General features: G+C 43.7%; 1 protein-coding gene across 3 annotated transcripts in view; it reads right to left on the bottom strand.

Moving 5' to 3' along the window:
- Positions 1–17,763, bottom strand: part of LOC131067508 (uncharacterized) — a 215,308-nt gene that overhangs the window by 60,602 nt on the left and 136,943 nt on the right. Inside the window, exon 5 of one of the 3 annotated variants that reach the window (XM_058002529.2) lies at positions 8,199–8,260. The exons of the other annotated variants lie outside the window; for them this stretch is intronic. Within the exon in view, the coding sequence (XP_057858512.1) occupies positions 8,219–8,260 (42 nt within the window). The 3' untranslated portion in view covers positions 8,199–8,218. The remainder of the gene's footprint in view (positions 1–8,198; positions 8,261–17,763) is intronic. 3 annotated transcript variants of the gene reach the window in all.

The following is a 17,763-nucleotide window of genomic DNA, read 5'->3' as shown; positions in this document are numbered from 1 at the left end:
TCTTCTGGCCCTTATCTACTCTCTTCCCCTGCGTCCCTGGGATACCAAAAACCCTCGTGAACTCTATGGAAGCGAAAGAGACCGTAACCTGGTGGTGCGCATAGTCGAATACCAACTGCCACGTGTGTGTCGTATGCACCAATCATAGCCCTCAACACGACCTCAAAATCTTTGATGCAAAATATGGGCATTTGAATGGCCCAGTGTACCTGTGCCTGTCACAGCTGTGCTTTCACGAGATCATCATGCGGGATCTCAGTCCACCATTTTCTACAATTAGCTCCACTCAAATCCTCGAAAGTAATGGTCTCGACAGTCACATCATCTTTCGCTGCCATCTAACTCTGCACTTTAGGTCGCACCTTTTTGCCCTTACCTTTGCTACTGTCAGCCATGCCGCCTCTTACTCTGACACCTGAAGGCAAAATCCGAATAGCTTTCTTGTTGGAAGATGGTGATAGCAGATGGTGTCTTTTCCAGTTCTTTCCTCCGCTGGGGTCCATTAATTGATTTATCTTTTGTCATCTATGCAATGAAATATACTCCTGCCCCTTTATGTGTCAGTGAAAAACAGTGAGCGCCGGTGTCGACGATAACAGTGAGTGTTGGCGGCTTCAGGTAAGACCGGCGATAGGATCTCCGACCACCTTTAAATCTTCGTTAGCGTCCAACCAATCTTTTGCGCAAGACCAAAAACGATGAGCGCCAACAGCTTATCGGGCTTGGTCTTACCGCACGCGGACTGACGTCCATGACCACCTGCCACGCCAACTGCACACGGACTGACGTCCGGTATTGCGCTTGCGAAATTGATTTTCTGGAACATCTCGCCCCTATGGCAATTGGTTGGTAGTGAAAGGCGAGGTCGAGGGATCGAAATCCCTGAAAAACATTTACAATACACGTCATCCGAGCTAAGTCACTCCGCCCAAATTCTACGCATCCAACAATGTAAAGCAGGGGAGGAACAAATGGTGCGTTGTAGTAGAGGTTTTAATTATTTTATGCACCACCCACCTTTTAAATCCCGCCACCAGCGGTGAAGGTCCCACATGGGGAGTGGCTTCCACCGTATAGTGATGGTCACCACACGAGAGTGGCTCCACCGTACAGTGATTACCGTCGTACGGGAGCTACGGCTCCACCGTGCGGTGATTGCCATCGTACGGGAGCAAATGACTCCACCGTGCGGTGATTACCACCGTACGGTGTTCTTTTTTTTTTCAGCAAAATTTCAATTTTACCTAAGAATATCCACGGGAAGATTTTGGGCCAGTCCTCTGCACTCATGATATGGTTTTAGTTTCGACCCATTAACGCTGTCTGGAACCTCCCGTCCGTCTAGTGTCCACAACTTGATTGACCCGTTCTCAGCCACTTCTCGAACTTTATACGGCCCTAACCACCTTACCTTAAATTTGACGGGTTTAATCTCGTTGCGCCCATTATACTTCAGCACCAGTTGTCCCGGGGTGAACCTCATCCGCTTTAAGTGTTTGTCATGCCACATCTTCCTGCGTTGTTGGGCTGCCTCGGTGGCCCACTGAGCCATCGTCCTTTTCTCGTCCAATTTGTTCAAGGCATATAACCTCTCCCTTAGGCTCTCCATATCCCCGAGTCTGTTCTCAATGGCGATGCGAAGACTTGGCACCATGAACTCAGCTGGTACAACAGCTTCCTGCCCGTACATGAGTTGAAATGGCATCTTTCCTGTAGTCACCTTGTAGGTGGTGCGGTAGGCCCACAAAACAGAGAGTAACTTTTCTTCCCAGTCTTCTCCCTCAACACCGCATGACTTATAGATCACTCCGACTAGAATCTTGTTGGTAACCTCGGCTTGGCCATTGGCCCGTGGGTAATAAGGGCTAGACAACAAGTGAAATTTTTTGAATTCAGTCGTGAGTAGTTTGATGATGTAGTTCACAAAGTGTCCACCCCTGTCACTGGTCAACAGGATGGGGATGCCGTATCGCATGACTATCTGTTCATAAATGAATTTTGCGATACTCAAGGCCGAGTTGTCAGGCAAGGTTCGTGCTTCTACCCATTTAGTTAAATACTCCGTAGCTACCACAATGTAGCGGCACCTCCTAGCATGGCTAGCCTTGAATGGCCCAATAAAATCCAGCCCCCAGCGCTCGAATAACTCTTGAGCATGCGAGGGGTTGAGGGGCATGAAATCCCTCTTCAGCGGCTTCCTGGTTCTCTGACACGTGTCGCAACCCACTACCCATTCTCCAGCGTCATTATACAGTGTGAGCCACCATAGACCTGCAAGTAGCACCTTTCGTGCGGTAGTGTCGGGTCCCATATGGCCTCCCGCGGGGCCCTCATGTGCCTCCCTCAAAACGCTTGGCACCTCTTCCTCCATTACACACCGACGCAACACCTGGTCGGGCTCCATTTCGTACAACAATCCATTAGTTAACTGGAATGTACGGCTTCTCAATGCGAGTTTCCTCCATTCCCCCGGTGGCATACCTTTCGGGAACATGGAGGTGGAGAGATATTCCCCGATAGCAGTATACCATGATGGCAGTACTGCGATCTGGAACAGGTGAGCATCCAGAAATTCATCATTAACCCCCTCTGGCGGCTCCCCCGACCTTATCCTTGATAGTTGATCAGCTATCACATGGCTTTTTCCAGGTCACAGAATAATAGTGAATGTAAACTCCTACAACAGAAGCAACCATCTGCTGATCCTTCCTTGAATAATTGGTTTATTGTCCAGATACATAAGTGCCTAGTGGTCCACGTAAAACGTGAATGGCGTCGCCAGAAGGTATTGTCTGAATTTTTGCATGGCATATACCATCCCTAGGGCCTCTCGCTCCGTTGTGCTATAATTCTTTTCAGCCTTAGACAATAATCTACTTGCAAAATAGATTAGATGGTCCAGTCCATGGTCACCCACCTGAGCTTGGCACCAATTGCGAAATTGGAGGCATCCATGTGGACATGGAACTCCTTGTCCCAATTGGGGTATGCAAGGATAGGGGCCGCCACCAGTCTGGTCTTCAACTCCTCAAAAGCTTCACCTTCCGGGGTCCCCCACGTATATTGCTCACCCTTCCAAGTTAGTTTATCCAAGGGGTAGGATATCTGAGCAAAATTCTTTATAAACCTTCTATAGTAACCAATGTGACCCAAAAAAGATTTTACCCCTGTGACATCTATGGGTGACTCCATCTCCATGATCACCCGGACCTTATCAGGGTCTGTCTTCAACCCCGCTTTACAAACAATGTGCCTGAGCAGTTTGCCTTGCGGCACCATGAATCGGCACTTCTTAGGGTTGAGTGCCAACCTTGCCCTCCAACATCTCTCCATGCATTCCCTTAGGGCTACCAGATGTGTGTCCTACCCACTGTAAATCGACCAATCGTCGAGGAAAGCCTTAAAGTTTCCCACGGACATCTTGTCAAAGATGTGCAGGATGATCCTTTGAAAAGTTGCAAGCGCATTGCATAGACCGAATGGCATCCGTTTATATGCATACACGTCATCCTCCACCACAAAGGTGGTTTGAGCCTATCCTCCTCGGCGATCGAGATCTGGTTGTATCCTGAAAACTCGTCCATTAAGGAATACATTTCGTGGCCGGCTACCTCTTCAAATATGCTATCCGTGAAAGGTATGGGAAAAGGATCCTTGATAGTGGCTTCATTCAAGCACCGAAAATCGACACAGATCCGGATTTGATTGGCCTCTTTCTTTAAGGAAATGACAATCAGAGACACCCATTCGCTGGTCTAGACCCGGAAGATGATGCCAACTTCCAACATCTTCTCTATTTCCTCATTGACCCTTGCGGCATACTTTCTTTTCATCCGGTACGGCCTCTTCCGCACCAGCTTGGCTCCAAGTACCAATTGAATGCGATGTACACACATCTCGGGGGGCACTCCTTTTAGATCTTTATATGTCCAGGCGAAAACATCCTTATACTCCAAGAAGATTTTGAAAGTTGTTGCCTTTAACACGGGATCCCAATCATCCCCCACCAATATGTTTTTGGGGTCTTCCTCCTTTCCCAGGTTGGTCACCTTCAAATTGGACTCCTCATACTTAATAGGTTTGTCTTTCTTAAACTGATGTGCGGGAGCGTCATCCACTCAGGCCTCCCCTTCTCTGTATTCTCCGTACTCTGGTGGGAACACATCTTTCTCATCCGGCTCTTCTATCTAGAGCATGTCGCATTGGAACAGCTCATAGTCCTCCATCTGCCAATGGAAGAGTCCATTTAATGAGCACATGTCATCTTCTAAGCTACCATCGAGTTCCAACACTCCTTCATTGTTTGGTTCCATCGACTCCTTTCCTTCATCCACACCAGTCGTCTCTTCCTCTGATTCAGACTCCGAGGAAGACACCAACTCCTCGCTTACCATCTGTTTGCGTAGATCAATGACATACTTCCGCCCACCTTTCTCCATGGATAGGGTGTTCCTCTTCCAATTGTGATTTACTTTGGCTGTCACCAACCACCCTCTCCCTAAGATGGTGTCATAGCCCTTCTTCTTTAGGGGGATTACCACAAAATCCAGTAAGAAGGGTTGTGTGCCAATGGTCACTTGTTGGGCCATCAGGGTGTCGAGTGGCTTAATACCATGCTGGTCTACTCCCACCAGATTGAATGTGGGTGGCCATAGTGTCGACTTTCCCAGCTTCTTCCACGTTTTCTCCGGCAACACGTTTACTCCGGATCCTCCGTCCACGATGGCATCCGTAAGAATGGTCCCAAGGATACCCATCTCTACCACCGCGGGGTGCCGACCACTATTGACGGCCAACAGCATTGGGTCAGCCGAAGGGCTGACTGGGACTTCCAGTTGGTTTGAAGATGTGTAGGAAAATGTGTGGGTTGTGCTATGCACAGAGCTCAGGATGGCAGTCCTCAGTTGTGGCATTGTTTCGAGAAGGTCCTGCACCTTTACCGGTACCTCCATCTACAAGACTTGCCGCATAATATTTTTCTCTGCCACCATACGGGATGAGGTGTTTGCCGCCTCCGTCGTTGCCCGTTGTTCTGTCATCATACCTCATTCAATCTCACCCTTTGCCTCTAGTGCTCTTTCTTTTTCCGTACGAGGGTTCGGGTAGGTGGCTTTCTTTGCTTGTGCCCGGGTGAGTACCAACACCTCCTTTTCCTCACCAGGTTTCTCAATATTTAATAGATTCACTCCAAGCTTGGGGCAATTTGTATCGTTGTGGTCGCCAGGACCACACCATCTGCACAAATTTTGAGGGGTTTCAACCTTTTGGCAATCCTGCGCAAAATGCCCCCACTGGTTGCAGGCCCAGCATTGAATCATTGGTCGTCCTGTAGCGTCGTACTGCAGCCGGATCCGATTATTGTTGTTATTGTTGCCTCTTCCTCCCCTTCGCTTACCTCTGTAACCGCCGGTTGATGCCGTGGTGTTGACTTGGGGTTGAGATGTGTTCGCGGCAGCGGATGGTGATGGCAACTCCTGGGTGAAGAGCACCCGATTCCCTCATGTCTTCATATTGTAGGGACACTCTTTGGTGGAGTGTCCCAACACTTGGCAAATTTCACATAAGGCCTTTTTAGGAAAGGTGCCTTTTGTATGACCTTCCTCCTTACACTCGGTGCACCACACTCCCTCATTCTTGCTAGTGCTTCCCTTCATACTTTTAAATTCTTTCATCATGTGGTGCATGTCCTTTTGGAGGGCTTGCACCTTCTTGCTGGATCCCTCATCGCTATTACTTCCATCCGAGGATTCCTCGCCACCAGAGGACTTGTCTTTCTTCTTACTAGACGTCTTGCCTTCACTTTCCAGGTCCATCGCACGGTTATAGGCATCTTCATAGGACGTGGGTGGTACAATTTTCATTTTCTTCCTGAGGAATGATTTCAGACCCTCCATGAACCACCTTTTCTTTAATCCATTAGTCGATTGGTTGTCCATCTTTCCCAACAGTTCCTTTAATCGCCGGCTATATGCTCTAACTGTCTTGTGTTTTCCTTGCTTCTTAGTCAGGATTTCTGCGACGATTTCATTGTCGTCCCAAAGGAGTCGAAACTCCGTCTCGAAGGCTTTCTGTAACTCGTCCCAAGTCCCTACCTTCGTCTTATCTGTATCGGAGTACCATTCGAAGGCTACCCCGCGTAGGGTGGCGGGGAACTACACCACCCATTCAACTTTGTCGGCTACTCCATTGGCCGACCAGATCGTCTCGCATGTCCTACAATGCCATACAGGATCTTCCTTCCCGTCTCCAGTGAATTTAGGCAACTTCTGCTTGTTCGCCATTATGCTCCTTGGTTGTGGCCCAGTCTGCCCTCCAAAACTCGACCCTCCAGAAACTGGTCCTCCAGAAAGTGGTCCACTGAGATTTGGTACATTGGGTCCCACCAGGTTACTTTGACTACCAGGGTGTGATGAGCCTGAACTGAATAGATTGCTTCTACTACCGTGCCCTTGTGTCCTCTCGACACCTTCAGTCGCACCGGTATCTCCCACTTCTTTGTTCTCGGTCTCGGTCTCCTCTTCTCTCCTAGCCTCGTCACCTCTAAATGGCGTGTACGGCTCTACTGTACTCTCGTCGCCAATCTCCTCCAACATGAGGAAAAGGTCCCCCAACTGCTTCCTAGTGGTTTCTATTAACACAGAAACTTGGCCCTCGCCACTCGAGCCATCATTGCCATTCCTGCTTCCTTCATCAGCAGTTTTCTTCAGCCGTCTCCGACGTTCAGCTTGTTGCTCCAACCTTAGTGCCCTCGCTACTGCCTTGTGCCCGTCTTCTTCTTGTCCCTTCGGCACACGGTTTCTGTCCTTATTCAGCGTCACAGGCATCAATTCCTTTGTTCCGTGGGATTGAAGGTTCACCAGCGGCTTTCGTCACGTTCTTCCTCCTCACGTCGACTCCTCTCTTCGAATTGTTGTAAGATTTGTTGCCGCCAGTTCTCACGGTATGTTTCCTCTCGGCGGTTTTGAAGGGCAAGGAAAGCTTGTGCCAATAGGTTGGGCAGGTTGTTCATCAACTGGTTCACCACGGGGCTCACTCCGAGGGAAGTGCACACAGCACTCTCACGAACGTTTTCTCGTCCTGCTTCCCTTCGTACGTGGGTTTCAATGGACGCTTGCAATATGCACCTAAAGTCTACTGGCAATGCCCTTTCCCCTCCAAACAATTCTTCGGGTTCTTCTTCCTCAGGGTTGCCCGTCCCTTCATTCAATGGTTGGCCCATTATCGTTGTGCCATGTAGTATACTCCCGTCATTCCCAGGTTTAACTCAACGAACAGTTTAATGGATGCAAACAGAATACATAACAAGAAACAGTAATGCCATAGATTTCAGCTAAACATAGTCATAATATATCAAGTTACACAATGTATATCAATTGCTAGCCAACAAAAAAGATACCATTCCATTCATAACGTAATAATGGCAAGTTACATCACATGGTATATAAAGGTACTGAGGGGGTGCGAGGGACAACCGTCGCACCCGTAACTACCTACCCTCGGTTAAATCACTAAACAAAGTACTTCCTAATTACTTAATTACCTATTATTCCCGTACATACAATATGCCGCCAACACTCAACACAAGGCTTCTAACATAGACCTCTTGATATTCCAACTTCTCTAAAGCATACAGACTCATCAAAGATCAGTGCTCAACAACAACTCTCACCATACCTTCACAAACTCCAAACCCTACAAGTCAACACCTTGAGACACTTTTGGAATGATAAATGTGACATGACAAGACCACACATGGTCACCAATAACATAAACAAATCATATAATAGTTTTTTGCAACCTTCCTGTAGCAGCAATGACAGGAACTTAGATAGGAAATAACATGACAGTTTTTAGACATTGGCTCATTTGACCCCTCCAATCATAAGATGAATTTTTCTAATAAGAAGGAATTATGTTCACAACATCATAATCTATCCACGCACCAAGTGTCAGGTCCTTACTCGACCATACATAACTGTACCAATACATTTTCTAATTGCAGATTAGGAAAACCATTTTCTGAACAGGCTATCCTTACAAAAATGGTCATAACTTACTCATTTTTCCATGAAATTCAATGAAACTTGAAGCAAATGAAAGTAGACTAAATATTCTTTCCAACCATATGACATTTGCACCATAATCCTTCAGTACAAAAGAGTACAAAGCTCTGCAACACACGGGAATCAGATTTTTACCAGACTGTGGCATTGTCAAATCAGCATTTTGACATCATATTGCACGTGAAAAGCATGGGACCCTGCAAACATAGTGAAAATGAAATACATGATATTTCCCTCCATTCCACCAAGTTTGTCTCTTGTTCATCGTGGAATGGAGGTTTTATACATTTTCCAAGTTCATTGTTTACCCTAGGAAGGGTTTGGACAGATTTTACAAAAACTAGGATATCTTTTACAAAACCTTATGAAATTGAGTGCTACAAAAAGGAAAAGAACATGGATTCACTTCTCTACTACATCAAATAAGTTTCCAAACCAAACACAATCGAATTCACTATGAAAAGTTGAAGTAACTCAGGCTGCACATTTAGTAAAAAAGTTAAAATGCAGGGAACTCTTGATTTTTATTGATCTTTTTCCTTCAATACATCTACCAACCCCCCTGATTCGACCCTTCACACTCACAAATGAATCAAACAAGGGATTTTAACCCTTTCCATGCCTTCCAACCGGCTATAACTGTTTTGCCTCCATCTTAACTACTCATTCTTTTTAATCTTGCAATTTGACAACATTTTGTATTGACAACTTTTGTCAAAAGTGACAACTTTTGTCATAAAGTACCCAAATGACTCTCACATCATTGTTTTCACCCTACACATGTTAAAATGGGCTAAATAAGCATTTTACATCATTTCCAACCTTCTTTGAGCATTTTTGTATACTTTGACCACCTTTGACCACCTTTGAACTTATAGGTCTACATTGCACAAAAATGGTTTAATGCCTTACATTATGATTTATAATGACTTCAAATGGTCCATTGGACCTTATACAATCGTAACAAAATATTGAAAACAAAACAAAACATCAAAAGCCTTCACGAGGCATTTAGTGCCTAGGTGCTCCTGCACCAAGTAGCTCTCGATATGTAGGACACAACACTATGCTCATGAAGGTTATTATTATGAGGTCACCAAATCAGTCTCTTTGCCGAAGGGTCAGGTCTCTTTCAGTAGGAAGAGACATGAGAGAGTGTCAAGTTTGTGATTGGGTGGATAAGCGCTTGAGTGATGCTCTTCCTCATGCAGTTCATGGCTAGAATTTGAGGATGTATGCCAAAAAGGACATATGGACCATTCGGATTTCTTATGTAAGCTCATCAAAGCTATGAAGAATCTTTATGATATCTGGAAATTTGAAAATGGATTTGTAAATGTTATCATTCATATGGTTATGAATATGAAATTGTAAATGAATTATGATGCAATGGAAAAGTTTGAAATGGGATTTATTTCAAATAGATGTCTTGTTTATGAAATAGAAAAGAAAAATTTTATTACTTAAATGTTTGTATTATAAACTATTCTCCAGTGGGTTAAAACTGAGAAAATTGAATGGGTTCAACAATCGGGCTTGTTACATGTTCTGTGTGGAGTATGTGTGATCTTCATTTAAAAGATGGTTATCGTGATGCTTGGAGAGCTCAATATCAAGGTTCAATAGGACCTTTGGCAATGATGTAGATTCGTAACTAGGTGATTGATGATATTCTATAGTGGTTGTTGATGTCATGGAGGAGCTCTTGGATCTTGTTTTCTACAGTGAGAGTTCTTTGACATTTTCAGTTGCATTGACAAGAGATGGTTACCTTCATGGAATTGGAGATGTTGACATTTTGGTGTCTTGGCATGGAGGACTCTTGATTGTGCATTAGAGTATTGGTATGATATAGTTAGATCATGATGTCACAATATGTTCCTGATCGGACATGTAGTTAGAGCTTCGACAGTGATTTGAATAGTTCTCTTGGTATTAAGTACATTGGTGAAAAAACTTGTTTGCTTCATGTGAGTGCAATGTTGTATTTGGAGCTTGGCATGGATTGATTGGTTGTAGGTGCTCATGGATACTTGGAGAATTGGGTGAGACATTTGTTGAGACGATTAAACTTTGGAGGTTTCAACAAGTATGAGGAGTCTTCACCTAGATATGGGCATGAATTATTGATGAACCAATAGAGGAGACTGTTCTTGGAGAGTGTCATTGTGGCTTGGTATATTTCTCCATAATACAACTTCAACCTTATTTCATAACAAATTATGATGTTCACCATTGAAATACCATGCTTAAATAATGCTATTAGACGTGAAGTGCATCATAGTACACAATAGTATTTGCCTTACCTAAGGTTGTGATTCGAAAGGGAGAAATGTGATTCAAATTGCTACAACTTGTTTCCTTGGGTTCAGCAACATTACATAATGTTTGGTCCACACCATATATCATAAAAATAATGCTGCAATCTCCTTGCTCCTGCTGGCAGGACCCACAAACAGGTAGAATATTATTATTCTAATAGCTCTTTTGAGGATGAGACGGAAGCAAAGGGAGACCACAAAGTTGCCAGTTGCAATTTGTCTCCTTCTAAGGCTGTGATAGGGAAAGGCTTCAACAAAGTTTAAAGAATAATTTTTTGCTACTCCTCTATTGCACGGGCACTCTCTCCACTAGTTACACTTAGCAGCATTCATGGAAAAAAAAATATTGTTTTTCAAAAAAGTTCAAATAGGGTTGATTAAAGATGCAGGCAGCTTAAATTACATAATGCCTTGTATAATTATATGCCCCCATCCAAAAAGGATTGACAATCAAAGGATAATCATTTCTTTTTTATATATGAAATTCACATCAAATTCGCATGACAAACCTAAGTATAAAAACTCATTCCTCTTTTCAAGATGCTACGATCTCCATTATATGGCCCCACAAACAACATTATAATAAATAACACATGAAAAAGTTATCATAACTTGGAAAGTCACTCTGATTACAATATTTTGGCATATCACTTACACAATTAACACCTTCACACTTACTATAAATCCAAGCAAAAGTTAACTACAAACACCAAACTGAAATTTCAACTGGAAACTCATTGGTAAACCTGAACATCATGCCATACTAAAATCTAGAAAATCTTTGATCTTTGGCTTAATTCTGAAAATCTTCAATATGCTCTTGAAACTGATCTTTTCCACACAAATGCAATCCCTAGATGGAATCATCTGTCTCAAATAACAAGAATTTTGCCCCCAAATCCAATCTTGTAGTATCCCTTGCTTATGTATGGAAGAATTGATGATTTTGATTCAAGGAATATTGTCCAACAAGTTACATACAATCTACAACTAAGCACTTTACTGATTTGCAAAGTATATAGGAAACATATATCAATTTAACTACCAAGGGAACAACTCAATTTTTCATCAATACTAGAATTGACATTATGTCAAATAGATGTCATACATGCTTCAGAAATATGGGAGTTTGAAGTATACAACTGTTGCAATTAATTTCTGATCACTATTTCAGACTTTCTAAGATAGACAATGACATTCATTGATACATGAACAAAGATGTAAGTTTGCAACTGATCTCTAAATCGAACCCTGACAAGATAGTATTCCAATTAAGCACACCTGAATTGGCTAAGTACCAATTCCGAAGAGCAACCCTTCAGAGGATCTTTCACCCCCTCAGTTATGCAATCACTTGGGAGGTATCGTTCCCAATGATTCAGCTGAATACTTGTAGACCTTCAAGCTCCACAAATGCTCAAGTAGATGCACTAGAGAAAAATAAACTTGGATGCCAAATGAGAGACCCATGGGGTCTATTTATACACATAATAGAATCTTCTAGAAGCCTCTTAGTCTTTCTAGAAGTATCCATAACTTTCTAGAAGTATCCATAATAGAATCTTCTAGAAGCCTCTTAGTCTTTCTAGAAGTATTCATGACTTTCTAGAAGTATCCATAATAGAATCTTCTAGAAGCCTCATTGCACTTTTTAGATAAAAAGTTACTTCATAAAATAAAAAGTGCACCTCAATTTAAAAATATGACATCTTGGCCCCAAATAATAAAATATAATGTCTCCAAGAGCATAATGAGCCATCCATTCACCAAATAAACGGCAAAATGACTCTCTCACCACAACCATCTGCCTACGAGAGTCTGGAATAGGCAAATCCACGTAAAGTGTCATGTCATACTAAAGAGGGGACATGACAGTCCGCCCCTCCTGAAATTGCTTGGCCTCAAGCAATCTCAATGCAGGATGCTGCAGAATGGCTTCACCCTCCCAAGTAGCATCCTCAACAGGTAGATCCTTCCACTTAATCAGGTACTCTCTGATCACTCGCCTGCGAAGCTGCTTCTCTCTACTATCCAAGATGGATTCTGGAACCAAGATCAACTTCCCCTCATCATCCAAGGGAGGTAATACTGCAGAAGGCACCACACTCTGACCCAACGCCTTCTTGAGGCGTGACACATGGAATACATTATGCACTCTGCTATTTGCGGGAAGCTCCAACTCATAAGCCACCTCACCAACCTTCCTGATAATCCTAAATGGTCCATAGTAACGTGGCTTGAGTTTCTCTGCACCACTCTTCTTGAGAGTGGACTGCCTGTATGGCTGCAACATGAGGTAAACCATATCATTCACCTCAAAACTACGCTCAGTCCTCTTCTGGTCTACATATTGTTTCTGCTGGTTCTGAGCTCTAGCAATATTGTCTCTGAGAGTCGCAACTATGTCCTTACTCTCCTGTAGTAACTCACTTGCACTAGGTACTCGACTGTCACCCAACACTAAATCCAAAAAACTGGGTGCCTCATAACCGTAAAGTGCCCTGAAGGGTGTCATCTGTATGATCATGTGGTATGTAGTGTTGTAGCAATACTCACAGAGATATATCAATCTAATCCAAGCTCGCTGCTGAGCTGCCACATAATTCCTCAAATACCCTTCCACCCATTTGTTCACAATCTCCGTTTGACCATCGGTCTGTGGGTGATAACTGGTGCTAGGTGTAAGCTCAGTGCCACACAACCGGAATACCTCCTGCCAGAAGTGACTCATGAAGCGGCTATCCCTGTCACTCACAATGTTCTGAGGCAAACCGTGTAATCTGAAAACCTCCCTGAAGAAGACCTCTGCCACCTGAGCTGCTGAGTACGTAGTAGTGATAGGGAAGAAGTGAGCATATTTTGTCAGCCTATCCACCACCACATAGATACAATCACGCCCCTGGACCTTGGGCAAGCCCATGATAAAATCCATGGAGATGCACTCCCACTTCCTGTCAGGCATAGGAAGTGGCTGTAGGAGCCCTGCTGGATAAGTGTGCTCTTGTTTGTTCTGCTGGCAAACAAGACACTCACGCACATACTGCAAAACATCAGCCTTAAGCCCCTTCCAAGTGAACCGCTCCCGAACTAACCTGTAAGTCTTGAAATACCCGGGATGGCCTGCTGTAGGTGAATCATGGAGTGCTCTCAAAATCAACCGCTTCACTTTCGATTCTGGGACTAAGTAAATTCTGTTCTTGTAAATGATCAAATCATCTACAAGAGTGTACCTGGTGTCAATCGCTGTCCCCTCCACTATATCAAAGGCCCATGTGTCTTTGGCATATTCTGCTACAATCAAGTGTCACCAATCCTCTGATATCTGAATCATAGAAGTGAGGTGTGGCCTACGAGATAAAGCATCTGCAACAACATTCTGTGTCCCCTTAACATATGTGATATCAAAATCATAGGCCTGTAACTTACTCACCCACTTCTGCTGACGATCATTCAAGTCCCGCTGTCCCAAAAAGTGCCTCAAACTGTTATGATCAGTTTTAATACAAAATTTGCTGCCCACAAGATACTGTCTGAATTTGGCCAAGGCATGCATGATTGCCAACATCTCCTTATCATAATGCTAAATGATCGCTCAGGCCCCCTAAGTTTCCTGCTCTCATAAGCAATAGGGTGCTTGTCCTGCATGAGTACAGCACCAACTCCCTCTCCCGATGCATCACATTGAAGCTCAAATGGCTTCGTAAAATCAGGCAGTGCTAGAACTGGGCATGTAGTCATTATCTCCTTGAATCTCAAGAAACAATCCTGTGCCTCCGGAGTCCACACAAATGCCCCTTTCTTCAACAAAGCCGTCATGGGTGCTACGTGCCGTGAGTAGCCATTGACGAATCTGCGATAAAAACCACATAGACCAAGGAACCCCCTCAACTGTGTAAGGTTCTCTGGCGGAGGCCAATCAACAATAGCGCGGATCTTTTCAGGATCCATCCGCACTCCATCCGCACTAATGATGTGTCCTAAGTATAGAAGCTCAGTCATGCCTAAATCGCACTTGGACTCCTTAGCATACAAGGACTCCTTCTGCAATATGCTCAATACTATCTCCAGATGCTCAAGATGTTCCTGCCATGATTTGCTGTATACCAAAATGTCATCAAAGAACACCAGTACAAATTTCCTTAGTTGATGGTGAAAAACCTTGTTCATCGTGGACTGGAAAGTGGCAGGTGCATTAGTCAAACCAAAAGGCATGACTACAAACTCAAAATGCCCACAGTGACATCTGAAAGCAGTTTTCTCAATGTCCTGCTCTCTCACTCTGATCTGATGATATCTTGATCTCAAATCAATCTTTGAGAAATAACAAGCCCCATGCAATTCATCTATCAACTCATCAATGCGTGGGATAGGATATCTATTCTTAATGGTTCTCTTGTTTAACACCCTGTAATCAATACACATCCGAAGAGTACCATCCTTCTTTTTAACCAAAACAACAGAAGATGCAAAAGGTGACTTACTGGGTCGGATGTGTCCCATTGCTAGCAACTCCTTGATGGTCCTCTCGATCTCATCCTTGAGTCGCTTTGGGTGCCGGTATGGTGTGATCATGACAGGCTTAGCGCCTTCCTCCAGCTCGATAATGTGCTCAATGCCTCTGTCTGGTGGCCTGCCTGGTGGAATCTCGCTGAATACCTTCTCATACTTGATTCTCAATTTCTGAATATCCGGATGATATTCAGTCTTATGTTGCCCCTCCTGGGGAGGCATCAAGGTGCATATTGCCGCCCACTCTATATCATCATGCCTGGCTAATCTCTCCATCCGCCTAAATGAGATAGTCCTGATATCACCATTACGGATAGCCTTCAGCACGTGAGTCCTACCATCCACCTCGAATCGTATCTCCATATCCTTCTTAAGTCATTTCCAAGAATACCGTTCTCTGATTTGTTTATATGTCTTATAGAACCCTGGGTGTCCTACCAATGGATTATCATGGTACTCTTTAACTATTACTTCCTTGAGTTTAGAGTTGGGCACCAAGTACAACCTGTCCTTATATAGGATAAGCTCCTCCACAACTTTGTATTCTGCATGACTTGATGGGTCCCTCAAGATCTCGCTAGCAAAAGGGTCTTTGGCCTATTCTGCCAAAAGATCATATTTCCAATCAGCATTTATAGAAGTTATGGTATTTATTTGTGGCTTCCTTGATAAGGCATCTGCTACCACATTGGTTGTTCCTTTAACGTATTCAATATCAAAGTCATAAGCTTGTATCCTGCTGACCCATTTTTGTTGCCTATCATTTAGATCCCTTTAGTTTAAAAAGAATCTTAGGCTATTATGATCTGTCTTTACATGGAATTTGGTGCAAACCAGGTATTGGCGGAATTTGGCTAGGGCATGCATGATGGCTAACATCTCTTTATCATAGACGAGGTAATGCTTTTTTGTTTCTGTCAGCTTACGGCTTTCGAAGGCTATGGGGTGTTTGTTTTGCATGAGGACAGCTCCAATCCCTTCTCCAGAGGCATCACATTGTAGTTCAACAGGAAGGGAAAAATCAAGGATAGCTAGGACAGGGCATGAGCTCATAGCTTCCTTCAGACTTTCAAAATCTCTTTGGGTTGCTTCGCTCCAAGCGAAAGCCCCTTTCTTAGTTAGATCGGTGAGAGGGGTTGCCACTTTGGAGAAACCCCGTACAAACCTTTTGTAGTAACTACATAACCCAAAGAACCCCCTTAATTGTGTGAGGGACTTAGGTCTAGGCCATTCTCTAATAGTGGCTATCTTCTCCTCATCCACGCTAACCCCCTCCACATTAATCTTATGCCCTACATATAGGATTTCCTCCATTCCAAACTCGCATTTGGACGCCTTAGCATAAAGTGACTCTTGCTCTAGGATCCTCAATGTTTCCTCAATGTGTTTGAGGTGCTCCTCCCAAGTTTTGCTGTAGATCAAAATGTCGTCAAAAAAAACTAGTTGAAATTGCCTTAGTTGCTTGCAGAAAGTATGATATATACATGACTGAAATGTTGTTGGTGCATTAGTTAGACCGAAAGGTAGAACCAAGAATTCAAAATGTCCATAGTGACACCGAAAAGCTGTTTTGTGGATGTCCTCTTCCCTCATCCTGATTTGATGATATCCTGATCGAAGGTCAATCTTGGAGAAATATCTGGCTTCGTGTAGTTCATCAATCAACTCATCTATCCTTGGGATTGGGTACCTATTTTTGATGGTTTTCATATTCAATGCTCTGTAATCAATACACATTCTTAGAGTGCCATCTTTCTTTTTAACAAGTACCACCAATGATGCGGAAGGGCTGGAACTAGGTTGGATGTGTCCCATAGCAAGTAGTTCCTTAATGGTTTTCTCAATTTCTTCCTTATATTTGTGAGGGTGGCGATAAGGGGTAGTGATGACTGATTTTGCCCCCTCCTCCAATTCTATAGTGTTTTCAAACCCCCGTTTGGGAGGCAAACCTTGGGGAATTTCCCCTAACACCCCTTTATATTTCTCCATGATGGGTTTGATGTCCATATGCATGGATTTCTCATGAGTATTGCTCTTATCTAGTATCATGCATTGGGCCACCCATTCTCCTCGTCCTTTTCTAAAAATTTGCTCCAATTTCTTACAAGAAACCACTTTAGGGCTACCATCAGGTAAGCCCTTGAGAGTAACTTCCTTCCCTTCATGCTGAAATCGGATTATTTGGTTTGGGAGATCAAACATGAAACATCCCAGTGAATAAATCCATGGAGTCCCCAATATGATATCTGTGTCCAATGGTACCACGTAGAGATCTTCCCTTACCGGATGGCTACCTATTATGAACTCCAATTTAGGTACCAACTTAGTGCATTGGACCCTTGCCCCTATGGCTGTTGCTGCTTCAAACCCCTTATTTATGGCTCCTTCCTTCATAGAGTTTTAGGCATGTGAAACAAAGTCCCTTCTTTTTAAGGTCCTCCAAAGCTGAACACATATGTCCCTTTTCACTCTTTCCCTCGCAATAGGTGCAAGACCTTACAATCCCTTCTTGATTGTGTTTACTATCCTTGGGTGGAGGTTTGGAGGAGTTGCCAAAGGGCTTGGTCTTGTCCTTGGGTGAGCTTTCTTCAAATTTCATAGCTTTTTGTATAGCCTCATCTAATGTTTGGTGTTCACGGGCACTTACTGTGCTTTTGATTGATCCCCTCAGGCCTTCTATGAATAGGTAAGTAAGCCTTTCTTGTGTTAGACCCGGTACCATCACTGCTAATTTCAGGAATTTTGTGGCATGGTTTTCAATAGTCTCCTGCTGCCTTAGTTGGGTGAGCTCTCGAAAGTACCACTCGAGATGCTTTTGGTCAAATCTTTTTATGAGCTTTTGGGTGAACTCATATGTGTTTATAAGTTGA

This window comes from Cryptomeria japonica, chromosome 10 (assembly GCF_030272615.1).
Source record: "Cryptomeria japonica chromosome 10, Sugi_1.0, whole genome shotgun sequence".
Taxonomy (NCBI): domain Eukaryota; kingdom Viridiplantae; phylum Streptophyta; class Pinopsida; order Cupressales; family Cupressaceae; genus Cryptomeria; species Cryptomeria japonica.
This window is presented reverse-complemented; position numbering and strand designations above follow the sequence as displayed.